The 24,605-nt window shown below is 37.9% G+C and overlaps 1 protein-coding gene across 1 annotated transcript; it reads left to right on the forward strand.

The window, feature by feature from the left end:
• The first annotated feature begins 11,233 nt into the window (after positions 1-11,233).
• On the forward strand, positions 11,234-12,286 carry LOC125580032. Its single transcript, XM_048743971.1, has one exon. It carries the CDS (start codon positions 11,234-11,236, stop codon positions 12,284-12,286), a length of 1,053 nt encoding a protein of 350 aa, XP_048599928.1.
• Positions 12,287-24,605: the final 12,319 nt, after the last annotated feature.

Below are 24,605 nucleotides of genomic sequence, written 5' to 3' on the forward strand. Positions count from 1 at the left end.
CCTGATCATCCATATCGTAGGAGTAGGAATTTGTTTACGAAGAACAAGAGGGTGTTTGACAGTCCACCTCCGGAAATTTGTGGGAAAGATTTGAAGATACAACTAAGAGATTTTGGTGCAGAAAGGACGCCAGAAGTCGGTGGACATGAGCGTTTTCCGGTAGATGCTGTTGGAGAACTACATAACTGGCACAAAAAAAGTATTTTCTGGGATCTGCCATACTGGGAGGATCATCTGCTAAGGCATAATTTAGATGTCATGCATATTGAGAAGAACTTTTTTGACAATCTCATGAACACGATCCTTAATGTTCAAGGTAAAACAAAGGATAATTTGAAGTCAAGACTGGATTTAGTCGATATATGTGCTCGTTCAGAACTTCATGTTGATGAGAATGGTAGGGCTCCTTTTCCCATATACCGACTTGATGCAGCGGGAAAAGATGCGTTCTTTGATTGGATTTCAAACGATGTGGAATTTCCAGACGGTTACGCATCAAATTTGCGTAACTGTATCGACAGAAAGGAAGGAAAGTTTACTGGCTTGAAAAGCCACGATTGCCATGTAATGATGCAGCGCCTCCTTCCGTTCGCCTTCAAGGAAATATTACCACGAAATGTTCATGAAGCAATTGCAGGGATAAGTGGTTTCTTCCGCGATTTATGCACGAGATCAGTGACTCTTGAAGGTATTGAAAATTTGAAGACTAACATAGCCGTGATTCAGTGCAACCTTGAGAAGATATTTCCTCCCTCATTTTTTGATGTTATGGAGCATCTTGTTATTCACCTGGCAAGAGAATTGGAACTTGGTGGTCCTGTGCAGTATAGATGGATGTATCTGTATGAGCGGTATATGTTCCATTTGAAGAAGATGGTGAAAAATTTAAGTAGGGTGGAAGGTTCTATAGTCGCACAGATGATCAATGAAGAAACTTCAAACTTTGCCGAGTACTACTTTCCAGCAGAAGTTCAGACCAAAAACAGAAGACCTGCTCGGCATGATGATAGAGGCGAACGGGCAACATATCATGTTACGGTTCCAGACATTTTCACAGACGTTGGACGACTTAGCGGAAAACCAAAGGACCGTCGACTTACTGAGCAGGAGCGCAGTCATTTGCAAACATATTTGCTCACCAACTGCGAAGACGTTCTTCAATATGAGAGGTAAATAAATGAGCTTACAAATTTTTATTTTAACAAGTTGAAATTTAAATCTTAATTAATTACATTATTGTCATCATATACAGGATTTTCATGGCAGAAAAGCGGTTCGAGTATAGATACGCCACAGAGGACGAACTAGAAGAAATGAAGCAGAGAGAATTTACTGGATGGATGTTTACTTATGTGAGTGCTTTAAACAAATTAAAATATATTTTATCACATATTTATACTAATTCACATTTATTGATATAATATATATATATGTGCTATTAATAGGTGTCTGCTGGTTTGGCCAGAGGTGAAACATTTGACGATTGGATACGTGAGATGGTCGTTGGACCAAACTTTGTTGTGAAGTCATATCCGAGATTTTGTACTCGAGGATATGCATTCACAACTCAGAAGAGGAGACGTTCGAGTACGACTTATGATGCTGGCGTTTGTTCTGCATCAGGAGATGATGTATACTACGGACACATACATGAGATTTTGGAAATCAAGTATTTGGGCATGGTTGGATTGCGCTGTACTGTTTTCTATTGTGATTGGCACGACAACACCCCAGATCGAGGTGTGAGAACAGATGCATTTGGTGTTATATCAGTAAATTCGAGGCGAAAGCTGCAATATTATGATCCTTTCATTCTTGCTTCCCAGGCCGATCAGGTAATTAAATGTTAATTATTCAGAATGATTCATCATCATGTGTATTAATTTATAATTTTTCTAAATGTTACAGGTTTGTTATATCAAGTACCCCCGGGTAAGGAACAGAGATGATCCATGGGTTACTGTTACAAGACTCAACCCGAGAGGCCGAGTTCAGGGAAGTTCTGAGCTGGAAGACCCACTACAACCAAGCACATCCGGCAACTGTAGTGCAGCAGAAGATTTAGCTGGAGTTGGCCTTGTAGTCGATTTAACCGACTTTGGAGAGGAAGCCGTCGTTCACGTAGAGGATGAACCAGTAATTGGAGAGTTTCACCAAGATCCAGATTCAGATTCATCTGGTGATGATGACTCGGAAACAGACTACCATTGAACTTATTTTTTTTTTTTTTAAGAAATACCGAGGAAATTCCGAGGAACACTTGATATAACCTCTTTCCTTGGATAATAGTTATTTGGTTTATCTAGCAAGGCAAAGCTGAATACGAATTAAAAGCTACACAAAACACAACCAAATAAAACAAAGAAACCATGTAAAAGAAATACGAACTCATAATTAAGAAACCTAAAAAAAAACTCAGTTCAAAATTAACAGAAAATAAGACCATAAAACGTTAGAATAGAAAAGAAAATAAAATAGCCGGTGATAGCTCCTACTCCTCGTCTCCTGCTCCAGATGTTCCTGCATCGTTGGGTCTCTTGGACCTCTTTCTTACCCTGTGTGTACCACTCGAACCCGAACCAGAGCTGGATGGAGAGTTGTCCCGATGAACTACATCATCCTTTTGGCAACGACACGGCCTGATACGTGAAATGGCAGCCCAGATCTTGTGTAGCATGTCGTTGTTTGTCTTTATGCTCTGATCTCTCCAATGTTGTTGCTGGCGCGAAGTGGCGTTCGGTGGAAGCTCTTGCAGCTTGTACTGGCTGGAGTCTGATGGGAGTAGCTGATGGGGTTGTGAATCATCTGGAATGGCTTGTGCAGCCTCATCTTGTCCTTCTTCATCAACCACGCCCTTGCCTTTGGTCTGATATTTTGGCGTGAAGAAGGATGGCTTGTCTACTAGTGCGGTAGCAGGGGGTAGAAACTCAACTGCAGCCTCTGAAAGTAGAGCAGTCAGGCCGATCTGAGGCAGGTGGCAGTAGAGTGTTTTCTTCGCTCGGTCCTGGAATACGTAGACGTAAGGACCATCCCGATCGATCCTCGAGTGGGGACCAGCTATGAACTCCTTACTTACTAGAGAAATGACATCCAGGTAGTTCCAAGCAATGTTGTTCGATCTGTCCAGTGCTACCTGGTGGTTCTCACAGTCTACACCCACATGTCTAAGGATCCGAGTAATCACTGCACCAAATCCACATGCATTGCTCTTGGATTTGGTTACTTTCCCCTTGTATCCTGCTAAGTTTGCGGCCAGCACCGCTCCCATGTTGAAGGCAGTAGCAGGTGGGAATGTAGAGTTTCCAAATGCCGGTAGCAAATGCCTCACACCTTGGTACAGGAGGCACAACTCCCATTGCGTGACTGATGCGGCTGTGGTTGTCCCGTATAGCAATGAGCCAATGAGGCGTGTCGCATATCTCAGTACTGGGCTCCGGATAAGTGACTCCTTTGCCTGAGAAGATCTATAAACCCCTGTGCCAATCGTTTCCCAGAAGTTCAACAGCTCTGAAGTCCAATAAAGACCATATGTCCTCTCCCCCGCACTCAATCCAAATAGTCCGCAGAGGTCTGTGAAAGATACCTCATAGTATACTTTCTGCACTACGAATGCCAGAAAACCTTCCTGATGGCTATCATCGGGACGGGTGACGTATGCGGATGCTATGAACTGGCGTACCAACTCCGGATAAGTGGGTTCCTTGAGGTTGCATAGTTGGCCTAGACCCATGTTCTGGAACAGTCCTTCAATGTCTGCTTTGATTCCCAATATTGTCATCGTCTCAGGACATGCTAGTTGTGTAGCCGGAACGGCTACCTTCTTCATGTTGTTGTAGTGGGTGGTATCAGACTTATCCCACTTCTTTGGCCTTTGCTTCTCCAGCTGTGACGAAATTGAGTTGTGATAAAAAAAAACGAAATTGAAAAAAATTCTCTATCCCTAAATCATCTCAAATCATGTTCCAAACTCGTTGATCACAGACAATTGTGTTCTATTCCATGTTTAAACATCTGTTTCATGCATATTTGATCAAGGAATCAACACGGAAATAAGAAATTCACAAAACCCAAAAAATTGCTCAAGAACACGATTTCAGAATGTGGAGATTCGCGGAGTATACCTTTCTTAGGGTGAAGACGAGTGTAGGAATCAGGTAGAGCTCGAAAAATCAAGTGGAATAGAGCCCAAAATTGTTCAAATCGGATGATTATAGAGAGAGAAAGGGGGGGGGGCGAATTATAGGGGAAATCGGAGGGGATGAGAGTTCTAAGGTTTAGATCCAAAAAAGGTCGGGTTTTGCCTTATAATTCTGTTTTCCGAACACGCATCGATCGATGCGTTTTGTTTCTATAACGCATCGATCGATCACATTCTTACGGCCCGGGCCATCTTGGTAATCGATCGATGCGTTTTTGTTCTATAACGCATCGATCGATGCGTTTTTAAAAAAACATACAAGATTTTCCGAGGAAATTCCGAGGAACAATTCAGATTGTCGATCGATCGATGGGATACTCTCATCGATCGATCACAATCTTACGGCCCGGTCCATCCTAGTAATCGATCGATGCGTTTGTGTTCTATAACGCATCGATCGATGCATTTTTAAAAAAACATACAAGATTTTCCGACGAAATTCCGAGGAACAATTCAGATTGTCGATAGATCGATGGGTTACTCTCATCGATCGATCACAATCTTACGGCCCCGTAAATCCTAGTAATCGATCGATGCGTTTTTGTTCTATAACGCATCGATCGATGCATTTTTAAAAAAACATACAAGATTTTCCGATGAAATTCCGAGGAACAATTCAGATTGTCGATAGATCGATGGGTTAATCTCATCGATCGATCACAATCTTACGGCCCGGTCCATCCTAGTAATCGATCGATGCGTTTTTGTTCTATAACGCATCGATCGATGCATTTTTAAAAAAACATACAAGATTTTCCGAGGAAATTCCGAGGAACAATTCAGATTGTCGATAGATCGATGGGATACTCTCATCGATCGATCACAATCTTACGGCCCGGGCCATCTTAGTAATCGATCGATTTGTTTTTGTTCAAAAACGCATCGATCGATGCGTTTTTTTTTAAAAATTACGTTTTGAAACCCCAAACACTAGTTCGTCGGAATTTCCTCGGAATATTCCGAGGAAATTTCGAGGAAGAAGAGGGTTTCCTCGGAGTTCCCTCGGAATAATCCGAGGAAATTCCGAGGAAATAGGGTTTTTAAACCGAAAAAACGTTTTGCCGTTTGAATAACACCTATATAACCCTTATTAAGTGTCTTACGTTCATTATGAAGTCAAAAATTTGTTCCTTACCGTATAATTAACACTTTTCCGATTGTATGAACGAAATCTCGCAACATATGAGAAACACTTATACCTTTTAACGAACGGTAAAGGGAATACTTTCAATTAGTTTTGAAATTTGTTATTTCATGGTTTATGCTCATGTATACAAAGAATCCTCAATGGTATGCATTACAATTGTATAAGAAATGAAATACGGCAAAAAAAATTGATGTTTTGAAACCCCAAACACTAGTTCCTCGGTATTTCCTCGGAATATTCCGAGGAAATTCCGACGGATATTTTACTATCCGTCGGAATTTCCTCGGAATATTTTCATTTTACCGGGCAAATATTTCGCGAAAATTGAAATTAGAATTCCGACGGAATTCCGACGGATAATGTCCGTCGGACCCTAGGTTTTATAACCACGAGCCTCTTCTTCTTCCCCATTTCTCTCTTCTTCCTCTGCGCCTCCTCTCCCTCTCTCCGGCGATTTCCCCCTGAAATCCGACGATATCTCCGGCGATCTCCCTCTTCTCTTACACAAATCATGTAAGGACCCTATCCCACTCTCTTAGGTTCTATTTGTTAGGTTTTTGTGTAGTTTTGATAGATTTTTGTTAGGGTGATTGGTTAGGATTGTGATTTGGTTGTATAATAGGTTTAGAATTGTGATTTGGTTGAATAATTTGTTTTGTTGAATTGATTTAGAATTTTTTTATAATTTTTTTATTTTTTGTATTTATAAAATCGATTTTTGTATATAAAATCGATTTTTGTATTTTACAAAACGATTTTTCTATATAAATTCGATTTTTTGGATTTTACAAAAAAAAATTCTATATAAATTCGATTTTTTGGATTTTACAAAACATTTTAAATATCTATAAAACTTTTTTGTGATTAAATACTATTATTTGGGATTTAAAAATATTTTTCATATATATATATATATTATTAAAACTATTTTTTGTAATTATTAAACAATTTTTATTTATTAAAACTATTTTTGTTTATTAGAACTATTTTTATATATTTATTAAAAAAATTTAATATATATAAATCTTTTTCTGTGATTAAATTATTTGGGATTTTTTTTTATAAAAAAAATTAATTTATATATTTCTGTATTTATTAAATATATTTTTTAATTTACAGGTCTCATGATGATCAGACCCGGCCTCGACAGCGTCGTGGTCGTGGTGGTACGGGGAGCCAGTCTCGGGATTCCAGCCATTTTCAGGATTCCCCTTCGCCCCACAGCTCCAACCATACATCTCCCTCTGCTGCACCCGCTCATGCTCCTCTCGCTCCCGCTGCTGCATCCGCTCCTGTTCCTCCGGGTCCTCCGGGAGTGATGAGGGTTGCGGAGTTGGTTCAACAGCCCGGTCGTGACCATCTTCCGTATCTCACTCCGTATCCACATGGACGGGGTCAAACATGGTAATTAAACATTTTTTTTCTTTAAATTTGGATTCATTATTAACCGTTTGTTCTTTTAATAAGGTTCAACCGATCCGGGAACGGGATCAGCGCATGGATCAACCGTATGATGTACTCGGCCCTCGACAGTGGACATCCGACTTTCACTCACTTCCCAACCGACAAGCAGGTTCTGTGGTTTCGTCAGTTTGCGGTAAGTATTCTAATTTTTTACTTATATTTTTAATCTTTAATATAAATTTTCTACTAATTGTGTTTTTTTTTCAGCAAGAGTTCAACTGGAATTCCGATGAGACGCTCTTTATCTATCACCACTTCGTCCATAAAGTAATGGACAACTATGGGAAGCAGATCCACGAGTGGAAGAAGAAGTGGGAAATCAATAAGGTTCGATTTAATTTATTAAACAATTTTTTAATTTATTAAACTATTTTTTAATTTATTAAACTTTTTCTTTTTTTTTTAATTAAAAGGTCCCAAAGTCGATGAACGATACGGTCTGGAAGGAGTTGTGTGCGCATTGGGATAAGGAGGAGACGAAAGAAACTTCTTCCACCAACTCCACCAACCGCAGGAGCGACCGTAAAGGGAAGGGCATCTACAAGCATAACTTGGGTGCTCAATCTATTGCCACTCTCGGAGATCGCATGGTAAGTTCAACCGCTTTTTCTTCAATTATTTGAGTTTCAGAATTTAAATTTATTGTGCATTTCTTCTAATTTCTAATGTTTCTTTAATTTTATGTTTTTTTTCAAGGCGGAAGAAAATGATGGCGAGCCGGTCGATGATCTCGCCCTAATGAGGAGGGCGTATACCAACAAGAAGACCGGCCAGATTGATGACGGTCTTGTGAGGGACGTGGTCGACCTGGTCCAAACTCAGGTGGTAGACGAAGTGTCTCAGCTTCAAACCGAGGATGACGCTTCGACGGCTTCGACCAACTTGTCCCGGTTTCGAATCAACGAAATCGTTGAATCCGTAAGTTCTTTTTTTTTAAGTTCAATTCATTTATTTCTTGGTTTAAATTTCTAAATTTGGCTTTTTTCTATTCAGTCGGTTCCAAAGAAGAAGGGACGTTTGTTCGGTTTGGGTCGTCGCACCCGGTCGGTTCCTCCTTCTTCTGCACCACCGCCCTTTGTTGATCCAGAAGTACTTACGGCTCAGTTGAAGGACAAAGATGATCGAATATCTTTGTTGGAGACCCAGATGGCGGCTCAACAGGCGGGCTATGAGGCACAGAGGAGGCTGAACCAGCAAATGATGGAGATGATGCAGAGGATGTACCCGAACGAGGTGTTCCCGGACGTGCCAGACCCGTAGTTTTTTTTTCCCCAATCTCGGAATGTTTTATTTTTATTTGTGAAACTTTGAATATTAATTAGTATGATTTCAATTTTACTTTTAATTTCATATTTTCGAATTTAAATTTCAGAAATTTTATTTTTTCAAAAAAATTAATATTTTTTACATTTCGAGGAAATTAATTATATTTTTCACTACATCGATCGATGCGTTTTTGAACAAAAACGCATCGATCGATCCGTTTTTTTTTTTAAATATAGCGAGGGACATTTCCCTCGGAATTTTCCGAGGGACAACTCCCTCGGAAAATTCCGAGGAACGGATCCCTCGGAATATACCGAGGGAACAGTTCCTCGGAATAAACCGAGGAAAAAGTCTGTCGGTATACTCCTATCGATCGATGTATATATGTCCAAACACGCATCGATCGATGAACTTCCGAGGAATTATCCCGACGAAGTTCTACCTCGGTATATTCCGAGGACTTTTCCGACAAACAAGGGATCCTCGGAATTTCCTCGGAAATTTATTTCCTCGGAATTCCGTCGGAAAATTCCGAGGGATTTCAGAGGAAAAAAGAAATTCCGAGGAATTATTTCCGACGACGTATTTCGTCGGAATTGCGTCGGAATAACGATATTCCGACGAAATTCCGACGATTTTTTCCCTCAGAATCTTTGATGTTTTCTTGTAGTGTATGTAGAAATAGAATTACAATTGCTTATCGTGGACGGTAAAAAGATAGACCTATGTTGTTTAGATAACTGTTCTTTTCATTTCATATCTCTATGCTCTTTGTAGGATATATATAATACATACAAAATTGTTTTCGATCAGTGCAATGATTTTCGAAGATTACAAAAAAGTGATTATTCCAGATCTAAAAGGTGAGCTTTTTGCATATATTGGAACCCTTTTCTGAATTATCAAGTTTTATATAATGAATCTATTCGTTTTGGCCAAAAGAAAAGAATAAATGTAACAGATGTTAACTGCTCTATTTCCCTATCTCGCCTCTACTCCACAAACGTTATCGTCTGAATTTCGTTGACTTTTGCGTCGTGGTAATCTTCCCTAACCTTTTTTGAACTATTTTGATGCATTAAAAATCGTTACAAGTTTGATGAAATCATAAAAAGCTATATAATTTGTTACAAGTTTGTTATAAGCAATAAAAATTTACGACATTTTCAATCCATAGAGCTTAATAACACCTTAAGCTAAAAATTAAAGACAGAACTTGACTAGAGCCAGTTATATAATATCATCTTCCCTAACCTTAATCTCTGATGCCATGTTTGCTTTTAATCAATGTTTTCGTTGATTCTATATGAAAATTTATATCTGATACGATAATTCATTTACGGCAATGACAAGCTACAAGCTTCATCAACTTTGACTGAGAAACTTAATCCATTGGTCCATTGCATATGCCACTTACTAAACACAGTACTCATCAAAGTCAATTATACATATTTTCTAACTAGAAAGGGGCATTAACTTTGCTTTTTAAACCTATTTTGTTTTGATTAATTTAACGAGCGGTTGATGAAAAGTCATGAGATACATATTTATCTTTGTAGTACTGTAGTACTTGGTGCATCAGGGGTAATATTTTGTTTTGCATCCGCCCCGTTGCCTAATGACAAGTTATAGATTTTGCATATAATCTTGTAGTAACCCCATTACCAAAAAATGAATATCTTGTAGTGCGTTAAAAGAGATTTTCAGATGAATACTATTTCCCATATCGAAACAAATGTCATACTTAAACGTACATGCAGCATAAAATTTGTCAGAAAGATTCGCATAACCAGGGGCGGACGTACGTTGATGGGTACGGGTCACGTGCCCCCGACTGATTATATAAATTTTGTGTTTAACGTTCGTGCTCTTTGGTCAAATATCTCAGTTGTTTTTTTTTTTTGGGCAAAAATTTCAGTTGTTTTAAGTGTGCCCAGGGGCGGATGCACATTAATAGGTACGGAGTCACGTGCCCTCTACCACTTTTAAAAATATTCTGCGTCACGCTTTAAAAATATAAGTTCAGTAGCTCAGTTGCTTATAGTGCCCCCGTTTGATTTTGGAGCAAGGTTCGATGTCCCCTATTATCAACTTCTATTTTTACCTATTTTCCCTTATTTATTCCTTTTACTTTAGACTAGATCTTTTTTCCGCGTTACGCGCGGATAATGTATTTAAATTTATTGCATTTATCATTTTTAGTTGTATGTGAATTTTTATATATTAAATTATATATAACTAATTTTGAATTTGAATTTTTTTAATATTTTAAGTTTGAAGTAAGTATTTCTATTATATGTAACACAATTAACTAATAAAATATAAAGAATCAAGTATGAGATTTTAGAGTTACGTAAAAAAATATAATTATGTATAGAACATAAATTATCTTAGTTTAAGAGATCGAAATCTCATATCGAATAAATTCACGAAAAGAAAAAAGTACTCCAATAACCTACTTAAAATATAAAACCTCTTTTTCAAAAAAAAAAGTACTTAATAATATTTTTTACGTATAATAGTTAAAAACTGACAATTGAATATCAATCTAGAATATTATTTTAATATATCTAATGGTAAAATATTAATTGTAATAAACAAATTTTTAATTTTTAATATTACATAAATTAGAAGTCTTTAAAATCGAAAATCAATTTTATTAACATAATATATTTTTATTCATTTATTATTTTGATGTTACAAAATATTGTTTTAGTTTTATTTGTATATTAATTTTTTAATAATTTAGTTTCTTTTAGGTAATTTTAAAATTATCAAGAATATAATACGTTTAAAATTATTTATTTAAATATATCCAAATATGATGTCTCATTTTTATGTGTATTTGCGTTAAGCATATTTAATAGCAATAAAAAACAAATTTTTTTTAACATTGTTAAACTTTCATACTAAACCCTATACGCTAAATCCTAAACACTAAACCTTAAACCCTAAACCTTTGGATAAACCCTAAACTTTTAGGTAAAATATAAAAAATAAATAAAAAATAGTAGCAGCTGTAAAAAAGAATTTTTAATGATTGGGCTATTGTACTAGAGAGATGGGTAGAGAATCCCCCTGAAGACTACTTGCAATACATTCCTCTTTGGGTACAGATTAGCAAAATCCCAGTAAACTACTACACTCAGGCTGCGCTGATGTCCCTTGGCGAAATGATCGGAGAAGTAAAGGTTTTGGCCTTTGACCCTACTAAGCCGATTACACAACCTTTCATCAGAGTTCAGGTACGCTTCAACGTAGCCAAACCGCTGAGGATGGCAAAAGTGCTGAATATGGGTGAAGGAAGAACTCACATCATCCACTTCGACTACGAGCAGCTTCAGAAACGCTGCTACACCTGCAAGCGACTTAATCATGAAAAGAGCATCTGTCCTTTGGAGGTTAAGAAAAGACAGGAAGCAGCTACGTTGAGAAGGGAAAAGATCATAGCGGAGAAGACTAAACCGACCACGGTTTTGATACAGAGTGACCCGCTTTTTGGAGTTCTTGAAGAGGAGCAGGTTGGTCTTAACCCGCTCACGGGGAGACCAAAAATTACGACTGAGGTGCTGGAGGAGATGAGGAGATTCCTCATGGCTGATACAGGTGAATCGTTGGCAATTAAGATTGACAAAGTGAAGAAGTCGGTTGCTGAGACAGAGCGTGACCCGATTCTCCAAAAGACAGTTCTCCGCCTGGAAGCTGCACCGATCATCACCACAAACCTCAACAAAGGCAAAGGCCACATCTTTGATTTCAGCGACCAGGAGATTGTTAGAGGTGAATGGGACGTAAACGTCAACTCAGACAAGCTTATGGCAGCTTCTATGAGGGCAAATAGAAGCTCTTCTCACCAGTCCCCTCTGTTGCTTTCCAGTAAAAGCTTTATTGATGATCCTAAGGGTGAGACAATGGGTGCTTTTTCTAACAGTCCTACGGTTTTCAGAGCTGGTTCTTTAACACCATGCTTTACCGGGACAGTTAAGAAAAGGATCACTAACAGGAGGAGACCACCAAAACTCCAGCGACAAAGAAACAAGTTGGCGCCCTCAGAACTTTCAAAGAAAGGGGATGAAGACAGAAGAGAAGGCAAACAAGAAGTTGGGTCTAGAAAAAGGAAGAAGACTAACCAGGGAACAGAGGCTGTTTCCACCAGCAAGGCGCAATGCCTTAAGGTGATCCCGTATGAGGGATCGCCCTCTCCTCAATGAGCCTTTTGAGTTGGAATTGTCAAGGCTTGGGGCGGCCTCAAGGCTTGACAATTCAGAGGCTTCGGGAGATGCGTCAAGACTTTTTCCCGGAGAATTTATTTTTGATGGAAACAAAAAATTGTCGGAATGCTTTAGTTGACTTGCAAGTGTGGTTGGGTTATGAAGGGGTTTTTACTATTGATCCAGTGGGATTAAGTGGTGGCCTAGCTCTTTTTTGGAAGAAAAATATTAAAATCAATGTGAAATTTGCGGATAAGTTTTTTCTTTCTTGCATTTACGGTGAACCTTCATCTGAAGGCAGAGAAGTGGTTTGGGAAAGGCTTAGCAGATGGGGAACGGCCAGGAAGGAGCCTTGGTGCTTAATTGGAGACTTCAATGAGATACTTAATAATGGTGAAAAATCTGGAGGCCCTAGAAGATCAGAAGGGTCCTTTAAGCCTTTTGCTGAGATGTTACAGTGCTGTGGTATGGAGGAATTCACCAGTAAAGGAGACAGATTTACTTGGGGTGGAACAAGGTGGAAGAAATGGATCCAGTGCTGCTTGGATCGCAGCTTTGGCAACAAAGAGTGGCTGGCTCTCTTCCCTGAATCAAACCAAAACTTTCTTGAGAAGAGAGGTTCAGACCACCGGCCAGTTTGGCTTAGATTAAATGCAGCAAAGGAATCCTTTAAAGGTCTCTTCCGATTTGATAAAAGACTCATGCGTCACCCTGAAGTTGTAAAAGAAATTGAGAATTCTTGGAAGGAAAGAACCAGGAATGGAGGGGACAGTGTCTTTGTCAAAATCAGAAAGTGCAGAACTGTTTTAAGTAAATGGAAGAGGCAAAGGCAGTTCAATGCAAAAGACAAGATCAATCTCCTCCAACAAAAGCTTGAATGGTTTCAAACACGGAACTTTCCTTGTCGATTCATGATAGATGCAGTGCAAAAGGAGTTGTTAATTGCCTACAAAGATGAGGAAACTTTCTGGCGACAGAAAAGTAGAGATAAATGGTTAGTCTTCGGGGACAAAAGCTCTAAGTTTTTTCATGGCTCTGTAAAAACAGCTAGGTCCAGAAACCATGTAGAAAAACTGAAAAACAAGATGGGGCAAGAGCAGTGGTCAGATAGTGCTAAAGCGGAGGTTGCGGTGGAGTACTTCATGGATCTTTTCACTTCCTCCAATCCAAAATCATATGAACCTGCATTTGCGAGCTTCACTCCAAAGGTCTCTGCGACAATGAACATAAACCTGACCAGAAGTGTGTCAAAAGAAGAGATCACAGAAGCAATCTTCTCCATTAAGGCTGACAGTGCGCCCGGCCCCGATGGAATGACAGGAGCTTTTTTCCAAAAGTATTGGGGGATCATTGGAGACCAAGTGTCTAAGGAAATCCAAGAAGTTTTTGAAACAGGAATCATGCCCAAGGAGTGGAACTTCACATATTTATGTCTCATTCCAAAGATCCCACATCCGGAGGAAATGACTGATCTGAGGCCGATAAGCCTCTGCTCGGTGCTCTACAAAGCGGTCTCTAAGATTCTCGTCAAAAGGATCCAACCCTTTCTGAACTCATTGGTGTCACTCAATCAATCAGCCTTCGTTGCAGGAAGAAATATTTCTGACAACATTGTCATCGCTCACGAGGCTGTTCATGCGCTGAAAGTTCACCCTACCGTCTCTAGAGAATTCATGGCCGTTAAAACGGATATGTCCAAGGCGTATGATCGCGTTGAATGGGATTATTTGAGGAATCTCTTGCAAGCGCTGGGGTTTGATCAGAAATGGAGTGATTTGGTGATGTCGTGTGTGTCTTCAGTAACGTTCTCTGTACTCATGAATGATCAACCCTTCGGTTTGATAACTCCCCAAAGAGGGTTGAGACAAGGAGACCCCCTCTCTCCTTTCTTATTCGTTCTCTGTACTGAAGGGCTCACTCACCTGATGAATGTAGTCGAAAGAAATGGCCTGATCAATGGTCTGCAGTTTTCGGAGGAAGGGCCTGCAATTCACCACTTGTTATTTGCTGATGACAGCTTATTTATGTGCAAAGCCTCACAGGAGCAAGCTACTGCTTTACACAGAATCCTACAGTTCTATGGAGAGGCCACAGGGCAGAACATTAATTTGAGGAAATCATCGATAACCTTTGGGGTAAGTGTGGAAGAGGAGGTTGGTGAAGAAATTAAGGACATTCTGGGAATCACCAAGGAGGAAGGCGCCAGTAAATACCTAGGCTTGCCAGAATGTTTTTCAGGTTCTAAAGTAGAGATGTTGTCATACATCAAAGATAAAACACAAGGAAGACTTGAGGGTTGGTACCTGAAACATCTGTCTCAAGGAGGTAAGGAGGTTTTACTGAAATCATCAGCAGGGGGAATTCCGGTCTTTGCCATGTCTGTTTTCCAGTTCCCAAAGAAGTTGGTTGCGAGCTTGATAAGTGTGATGGCAGACTTTTGGTGGGGAGCTGATGTCCATAAGAACAAGATGCATTGGGTATCTTGGGAGAAGATGTGTATGCCGAAAAATCTGGGAGGCATTGGGTTCAGAGATCTGGAATGTTTCAACCAAGCGCTACTTGCCAAACAAGCGTGGAAAGTGTTAAGTCAACCCCAATCTCTCCTTTCCAGGTTTCTTAAGAGCAGATACTTCAAGGAGAGTGAATTCCTATCGGCCAAGTTGGGATATAGACCATCCTATGCTTGGAGGAGTTTATTGTTTGGGAGGGATCTGATGCAAAAAGGGCTGAGACACAGGGTCGGTGATGGAAAGTCTACAAGGGTGTGGTTAGATAAATGGGTTAATGATCCAGAGGAAGGGCTCAGAGCCCCGTGGATTAAAAATCCAACCTTTGATGTTAACTTGATGGCATTTTCACTCATTGACCCTGCAACTAAGAGGTGGAATGTAGAAAGTTTGGAAGAGGTCTTCGTGCGTAAAGACATTGAGCTGATTTTACAGAACCAACCTGTCGTGGAAAGGGAGGATTTTTTTACTTGGAAGTTCAACAAAAGTGGAGATATGACAGTGAAGTCTGCATATTGGCTGGCTTCAACAGTTAAGGCCAAGGAAAAGAATCCGGAAGCGTACAGAGAGCCCTCGACTAATGTCCTCAAGGAGAAAGCTTGGCAAGTTAAAACAGTACCTAAAATCAGAGTTTTCTTATGGAAAGCTCTAAGTGCTGCACTTCCTACGGCGGATTTGATCAGTGCTAGAGGTATGAGGGTGGATAGTAGATGCCAAACTTGTGGTGAAGAGATGGAATCGATCAATCATATGTTGTTTAGATGCCCTTTTGCTAGGCTGGTATGGGCTAACTCGTCCATCCCTGAGCGTAATGGGGGTTTTGATGATGGCTCGATTTTCACAAATGTGAACTTCCTGTTCAGTCTCAGGGACTCTAAACGGGTAACAGAGGAAGATCAAAGAGCTTGGCCATGGATCATGTGGAATATGTGGAAGAGAAGGAATGAGGTTCATTTTGAAAACAGATGCCTTAGCGCGAGTGATTTGATCCATAAATCTGTTCAGGAAGCTAACGAATGGTTCACAGCTCAAGAAACAGAGGCGGAATGGGAAAAGGCTCAAACCCCGGTGGTTGTTTCTTCAAAGAAAAAATGGACGCCTCCTGAACCTGATTGGGTTATGTGTAATGTTGGAATGGAGTTCTCTAAGAATAACCATTGTGCAGGAGGAGCGTGGGTTCTAAGAAATAACAGAGGGGTTGTGATGTGCCATAGTAGGAGAGCCTTTTCGGGGATTATGAGCAGAGATGATGCGAAGCTGACGATTGTTCTTTGGGCCTTGGAAAGTATGAGAAGCCAGAGACAATCCAACATCATCTTCGCTGGAGAATTTGGTGAGTTGTTCGGTGCCTTACAACGGCCTCAAGCGTGGCCATCCTTCTCCTACCAATATTCGTTAATGGAGAAGGAATTGGAAGGGGTGATGAACTGGAAGACTAAGGTGGTTACCAGAGAAGCAAATAGAGGGGCTTTTTTCATTGCTCAAAGTGTCATCAAGTATGGTTTGACAAACTCATATGTGGCCAAAGGGCACCCATCTTGGTTGGATGAGCTCTTTGTCAATGAAAGTCGATCCCTCTGATTGTTGCTGAGATGGTAGATGGCTTTTTGAGAGAGATTGAAGGTGGCTCAGAGCTATTGAAGAGCACAGGGAAAAAGGATGAGCTATATTGTGTTGGTTGCTCGGTTGTTTATGGTTTTTTGGTTATTATACCCGACTCAGTTTTCACTGGTGGGATGTTTGTTATGGTTTTTGTAACTGGATTATGGTGTTAGGGCCAGTTAAATTCAATGAAATCTCCTTGACGGAAAAAAAAAAAATGTTGTTAAAACTGTTCATATTAAACCCTAAACCCTAAACTCTAAACCTTAAATATTAATCCTTAAACCCTTTGATAAATCCTAAACCCTTGGGTAAAGAGATATTCCAACAGTTATGAGTCTATCCATGAGTTTAGGATTTACCCAAGGGGTTGGGGTTAGTGTTTATCTAAGGGTTTAAGGTTTCACGTTTAGTGTTTAGGGTTTAGTGTTTAGTATGAACAGCTTTAACAATATTAAAAAATCATTTTTATTGTTATTATACTTTTTTATTTATTTTATATCCTTTTATTTAAAAAATAATTTTAAATATTTTGTTTTCTTTTTTGAAAAAATCTGTATATAAAATAACCAATTTTCATTGGTTGGTGAACCTATAGATTCACCTAAGGGGTGAACCCAAGAATTTCTCTTATTCTTTTCGGTCATCTTTCTTCACTTGTTTTTCTTAAAATATTGACCATCTCATCTTGATCTAGTGTATTTTTAAAGTATTTATTCTATATTAAGATATGCTAGACTTTGAAAACAATAAATCCCATCAAACTAATAAATCTATTTGATTTTTGCAATAACAACCGTTCATGTTTTAAGATATTAGTTTTGTTCTGGGTAGAAATAAGTAGGGAAATCATATAGTTAATTTGTGTTTGCTTGTTTTGGAACAGTTGGTGATTCCCCGTAGGGAGGTGCATAAACACTTGAAATAAATAGATATAGATACCAGATCATAACCAAAGTTTATGTAAAAAGTCTGTCTTGAACTTCTTTATCATAAAATCAGAAAAGTAACGGCGTAGAAACATATAACACACATGTTAAACTTTTGAAAACAAAGCTCCAAGAACTCGTATGTGAAATTTTAAAAAAAAATCCTCTAAGAACTTTTTAAAAAAATCCTCTAAGAAGCAAGTCTATTATGCATCACATGCAAAATGACTGCTTAATACAAATGAAATTAGAGCAAACACCACCAAAATCTCAATATTCATGGCAAGAACCCACGGTTTCCATTTTGTGAGTGCAGCATAGAGATTTAGTAGCCTAGCCCTAGTGTAGCATAGTAAAAAAGACAATTACGGACAGATTCATAAAAAAGCAAGCAACTGTCTTTATCAATTAAAACACAAATCAAATCAGAATCAGAATCATCAAATGCGAACATCACCCAAACTCTGTATATACATGGCATGAACCCACAATTTCCATTTTCTGACTGCAGCAAAGAGATTAAGTGGCCTAATCCTAGTGTAGCATAGCATTAAGGACAATCAAAAACAGGTCCAAATGGAAACCTTTGAAGGATTTTACGGCAAGGGAAGAGGAAGAAGGAGCAGCACACGAGCTTAAACTAAGACATAGAACATCTATAGACCAATCTGGAGATAAACAAAGAGCAAAACCGTGACGAACTTGAACAACTGCCATGATGGTCTTAGTGACAACAGCAGCAGCTCTCTAAGTGTAATGCCCTCTCGCCACAATCCTATCAAACAACTCAACACCTTCACAAAGCTCCATACCCAAATGCACAGCATGCTCATCCTCATAAGTCTCCTTCAAGGTAACAACGTTGGGATGCTCAGGCATATGCCTCATGATCTCTAGTGTTATATATGGTCATCCTATAAGAAGGCAACCAAAACTTTCTAGAAAATAAATATTCCAACTTTTACATTTTACCCAGCAACCACAAGTTCATATTTTTTTATTTTTTTTTCACAAGTTCAAATTTGTTTCAACTCAAACATGGAATCCAAATTTACAATGTCCTAGAGCAGCAACTAATCTTGGTAAAGAGAGAAAACAAAAGCAGTAGAAGTAGAAGAACCTACTCAGAGAGTTCTCTGGTGGGACACAGAACAACAGTCCTGGGACGCCTAGGCTTAGTTATTTTACCAAGGGTTGCCTCATCTTCTCTCATCAGCTGCAAAAACTCAAACCAATACACCTTAAAACGCCATGTTTTCAAGAACATCAACCAACCTATCTTCATATCTAAAGATATCATGAAATGACACTAAAGAAACGCATCAAATCATCTACTGTTACATAAGAATACACCAGCACACTTCGCGCTGAAGGTCCTTGATAGTGTTTCTTCAGGTCTGGCCATTTGATTAAAGACTGCAGAAGATCCTTGATAGTCACGTCCACGGTAAACCACCATTACACTTCCTGCTCTCCATATCACCATTCCACCAGTTCGACGCTGCCCATCAAGAGTAAACCCAATCAGTTCCCAACAAAACAATTTTTTTTTGCATCAACTTGTTACTACTTAACAGCCATGCTCAGCTCCATCTCCTATACAAAACTGCATTATTGTTACTAAGAAAGAGAACTACTAAGTTTCAGAACTAAGTTGAGATTAGGTAATGAGATTAGGTAATTATTGTTCAAGATCATTCAAGAACTAAGAGAGAACTAACTTGAATGATCATTACTAAGACCATTCTATTGCAGAACTAACTTGAGATTAAGTGGTTATTGTCCCTATATATTAGCTATCTAATTTCAAATTCCACACCTCAAATTCAACTAACGTCCTGCACGCAATAAAGAGATCTTTTTTCAACCAGGAATCAATTGAAACAAACCTCAACAATCTCATGAGCCGGTCTTCATATCACGAGCAAGCACCTCATGGAACTTAAGCCTCACAAGCTCCTCTTTCCTCCAAGTATCATGAATCTTCTCCATCACCGCCTGCGTGAGGCCAGCTTTAGGTATATTAATCCTCACCCTCAGATACATCCCGTCTCTCCTCAGCCTCCATAGCTCAGAATCCTCAATCGTAAGCTCCGCCAACGACGGAGCTCTAGCTCTCCTCTTCTTCACCGCCGACAATCCTCCATCTCCTTCATTCCTCTCCGCCACCTGTTCTTCCTCGTTCTTCTCCTACGGCAACAACACATCATCGTCCTCCTCATCATCACTCTCTTCTCCCTCAGCGAGTATCACATCAGGCCTCACCCACTCTCTCTTCAGCAAATCGCCTAACCTCTCTTCTCCAGTCACCGGCTTCTTCACATCCTCCTCGTCGTTATCCTTTGCATCGTCCTCCTCGTCGTCGTCAGAAGCTGCTAATCCTAAGTTCCGTAGACGGAGAACGATCCTCTCAATCGAGCTCTGTCCTTTATCCTTCTCCAAATAGCGGCGTTCGCCTCGGATTCCTTCTCCGGTGACTGGAGATTACCTCGCTCGTTCGCTAGAGGAGGCACGTGAGAGTAAGAAAGAAGGCAATTGGCTGACGTGGAGACTCTGATGAAGTATGAACTCGTGATAGGTTTTGGTATAGTATAATCTTGAGGAGGGAATACGTTTTGGTGAAGATAAGAGGTGGAGTGCGAGATCTATATAGAATCTCAGATTGGGAAAGCCAAAAGGTTCCATTAATGAGATCAAATAGTGTATAGAAATGGTGAGGGGATTGATTGCAGGGGAGGGGATTGATTGTTAGTAAACCAGAACGGCGATCGAAGGAAACAAATACACGGAGAAGACGAAGAGAAAAAGCAGAGACCCGCTTCTGGAGATAGCGTGTCTGACGTGGCAAAACAGAAACTCCTCATTGGTTGATTTAATTGAGGACGTGGACAGCCTCCCTACTCCTCATATATCCCTTTTAGTATATGATGATGATGATGATAGATTCTCGTGTGAGTCCCATTTAATATTATAACAAAATTAAAAAACATCTTATTACTAATTTCATTTATATCACATGTCTGTCTTTTTTTTTCCTTAAATCATTTGTTTGTCTTTCTAACTAGTTATCTTATTTTCTATTTCATTTAAGCAATATATATATATATATATATATATCACTTATTTTACATTATTAGTTGGAAAATACTTAATACTTTCCAATAAACTATTTAGACAATAAGACACTTAAATTAATTGAAAAAAAATATTAAAACCAAAATTTAAAATTCAAAATAGTTTGAGATTAGTTATGTTTATAATGTCATGGTACCAACTTTAAATGTAGTATAATATAATACTTTAAACTTAATTTTGTTAGTTATTCCTGTCGTTATTATATATATATTTTTTTTAACAATTAAATATTTATAAATATATTGTGCCCCCTGATAAAAATATTTTTGAATCCGCCGCTGAGTGTACCCCGTTTCTAGCTTGTGTCAAAGGTTCGATTTTCCTCGCCAGAAGCTTTTAATATAACATTTTGTTTCATGCCATATTGTTTTCTTGCGGTCCCATCAAATGAAACGTAATATATTCTCTCTGTGTTTAATTTGTTTTGCATGATTTTTTTGCTTCTTGCTCTTTGAAACTATTCGTACTTTCTTTTTTTTTTTATGATATTTGAAATTTATTGATCAACCTTTGAAATTTTTACAAACGATTAAAAGTTGTTTAGTGTCTTAGGTGCCAACGACAAACAAATCGAATGCTAAAGAGTAACTTGAAACCATCTTCTTAGTAACCCTTCCAATCTGTGGCCATGAGTGTATCGCAAAGAGCAAATGCGGTTCCGAACTGCCTTGTCTATGAGTCTTCTTAATTGATCCTTCTGGATCCCTCGTTGCTGGTGACGCCTTGAATTTCTTTCCTTCCAGACGTAGTACACGGCAGTTTGGAATAGCATCCTTGCGAGAATTGAGTCGAGGCTTTTTCCTCCCATAGTACGTAGCCGATTGACAGTCCATGCCCAATCTGGGTTGATGTTCCGTCCAACAAGTGGTCTTGCCAGAGATTCCCATATCGTGTAAGAGTATGGGCAGGCGAAGAACATGTGATCTCTTGTTTCATTTCTCTCTCCACAAAAGCCACAAACCTGAGTAATACCCCATGTTCGCATGCGATCTCCCGTTGATAACCTGTTCCTTATTGACAGCCATGTTATGAAGGAGAATCTAGGAACCCCCTGTGCGAACCATACCACTTTACACCAATCCACGTTACTTCTCCTTTCTCTTAGTTGATCCCAAGTTCTTGCCGCTGAAAACGTGGTCCTGTAATCATAAACCCCATGCTTCCATAGTATAATATCGCGCCCTTTAGTGGAGGAGGGAGCAGCCGCCGCTAAGATCTTGCCATAAAGCTCCCCGTACCGCCGACTCCTACGTCCGCGAATGTTCCACGTATTCCCCCTCGCTGCGTCACTGACTTTGGCATGGCGTGATATACCCAGATAAGTGGTGCCCACCGCTCCTGTAATATTAAACAATTTCCCAATTCCAAACCAATTGTCAAACCAGAAGGAAGTAGTTCTACCATCCCCGATATCAAATCTAACGAACTCATAGGCCACATCTCTTAGTTTCAGGAACTATTCGTACTTTTATTCAATTATTTTTATACTAGAATCGATAGAGAATAAATTTTTAAAACAACCTAAGTATTTTTTTCATGAACAAAAAGATGATTCACAAAAAAATAAAAAAGAATTATACTTTAAAATAAATATTTAATTACTATTTGGCTAATATATAATACTCCATCCATTTCACAAAGATATATTTTCTAGTGTTTTCACACATATTAAAAAACACATTAAATCACTATATTAAATGTATCATTTTCTGTAATTTTCAAATTTCAATAACTTTTAACCAATAGTAATTCAATAAAGTCAATTAATTTTATTGAAATTTACAATTTTTTTTTATAGAAAACATAAAATTTCTATTTTTGTGAAACAAATTTTTTTTCTAAAACATCTATTTTAGTGAAACGGAAATAATATTATCTAAAATGTTAATATTAAATTATATAATATATTTATAATATTGTACCCCCAATTAAAAGAATTTCTAGATACACCACTGCGCGTAACGATACTTGATATAGTATTAGTTTTGTCAAGGTGTAGACAGTCTTGCCTTCCCTTGTTTGAGTAGTATTTACGATCACCTAGCATAAGATTTTCAGTGAAGCTGGAGAAGCTTTTTTTTTAGAATTCGGTTTTCACAAATATCAGATATCGGTTTAATTTTATAGTTTGATCTAAATCGATCTGATATGCAATCGATCTGATATGCAATTTTATAGTTTGATCTAACTGATATGCAATTTAAAATATAAATTATATTTTAAAATAAAATTTTATTAATATTGTAAATTTTCATTTTCGTATCAATATTTTAATATATTTGATTTAATTAAACATAGAAATTATATTTAAGAATATGCATGTATATATTTGAAATTATAATCTTAGATATATTTTTCTATCTATTTATTTTAATTAAATATATTAAATAAATTTGTAAAAGTTGCATAATTACCAAAAATTAAAATTAAACAATATTTATAAATTTTGTAGATATATAAGAAAATAATGATTTTACGATTAAATTTTTATAATTTTCTAAAAAATTGTATACATTTTTGAAAATTTTAATAATAAAATTGTATAATTTAAAAAATATATAATTAAATTATATTTCGAAATTTATAATGCCATATTTGAATATATTTATTTTAATGATGATTTATGAGTTATTCTCATATTCTAAACAATTTCCAAAAATAGAAATTGACATTAGATGTAATATATGAGTTATTACCATATTTTAAAAAGTTTACCAAAAATATAAATTAACATTAAATGCAATTGATTTCTTATTTTGTTAGATATATTAATAGGCAATTCTCTCAAATAACATTTTTTAAATTTCTGTCACAAAATAACTTTCAAAAAAGAAAATGACTAAAATAGCCTCTTTTTATTTTGAAATTTTTAATATTTATTTTTTATTTTTTTAAATTTGAAACAATATTCCCAAAACCCCACCCCTTAACTCTAAACCCTAAATCTATATTAGTTAACTCTAGGGTAAAAATGTACTTTTACCCTTTAATAAAACTTCTTTTGATCATTTATTTCATTGAAATCTATTTTTGTTATAAAAACTTAAAAAATTGCTATCCTAGAAAAATTTTCTATATTAATTACTACTTCATTGCAAATCTGTTGAGAACATTTATAAAAATATTTTTTTTACATGACAAAACGGTTAAACGTGTAACAACAATGTAGTTTTAAAGTTTTTTTATTAATGTGCAGAAATCACATAGAAATTCAATTTTTTTACATGACGAAGATGATGATTGTTGCTTCAAAATCACAAAAATACCGCGACATGATGAAATCCAAACTCCGCATTTACAACTGACGATCTTCGACCCATCTTGTCAAGAAGACTCGGTTCACGCCATTGCATTCATAGATACCTGAGCCCATACAACAATTATAAATCCCAAGATTCTTTCTCCGTCAATGTGGCTACCTCATCAGCAAGAATTTCGCGTCGCAAACTCAGGGTCGTTGACAATAAAGCTCAAATCAAAACCAATCAAAATCTAACTTTTCTTCGGATGTCACATCACTACAGAAGTACTTGGCTCTACCGCACATGGAAAAGATCCGAAACTAGGATGGGATTCCTATTATGCCTTCAAGAAAACATTCGATATCTCGATCAAACCACGCAGATTAAAATGGAAATATCTCTTCAAAGCCTTCACGACAATTCCACGACTTTTCGCAATTGAAGGATTAGTCTCTCAAGAGTTTACAAAAATCAAAGAAGAAATGACGGCAATGTCATGTGCAGACTCCCATACAAATTTTCTCCAAAAATGCAATAACCCGTTGTGGCTAAACTCAGAATTCTTTGTTTCCTTGCCTTTCAAAAAAAATATTCAAACCACTCTGACAAAGGCGAGTCATGCAGGATTGTCGCCAACCAGCAAATGAAGAATGCGACCAGCTAGTGAAACAAGGAGTAGTCTCAGCAACCAGCTCTCCATGGGCATGCAAAGCTTTCTACGTTAATAATCGTGCAGAACAAGCAAGAGGGAAGCTCAGACTAGTCATCGACTATAAGCCGCTGAATCAATATCTACAGGACATCAAATTTCCGCTACCAAACAAAAGAGCGCTTCTTCAACATCTTCAAGGGGCGACTATATTCTCCAAATTTGATCTTAAGTCAGGATTTTGGCAACTTGGGG

This window comes from Brassica napus, chromosome C1 (assembly GCF_020379485.1).
Source record: "Brassica napus cultivar Da-Ae chromosome C1, Da-Ae, whole genome shotgun sequence".
In the NCBI taxonomy this organism is placed as follows: Eukaryota; Viridiplantae; Streptophyta; class Magnoliopsida; order Brassicales; family Brassicaceae; genus Brassica; species Brassica napus.

What these genes read in the sequence shown, in the direction of transcription:
- LOC125580032 (XM_048743971.1), top strand. Translation starts at nt 11,234, where the DNA reads ATGTCCCTTGGCGAAATGATCGGAGAAGTAAAGGTTTTGGCCTTTGAC.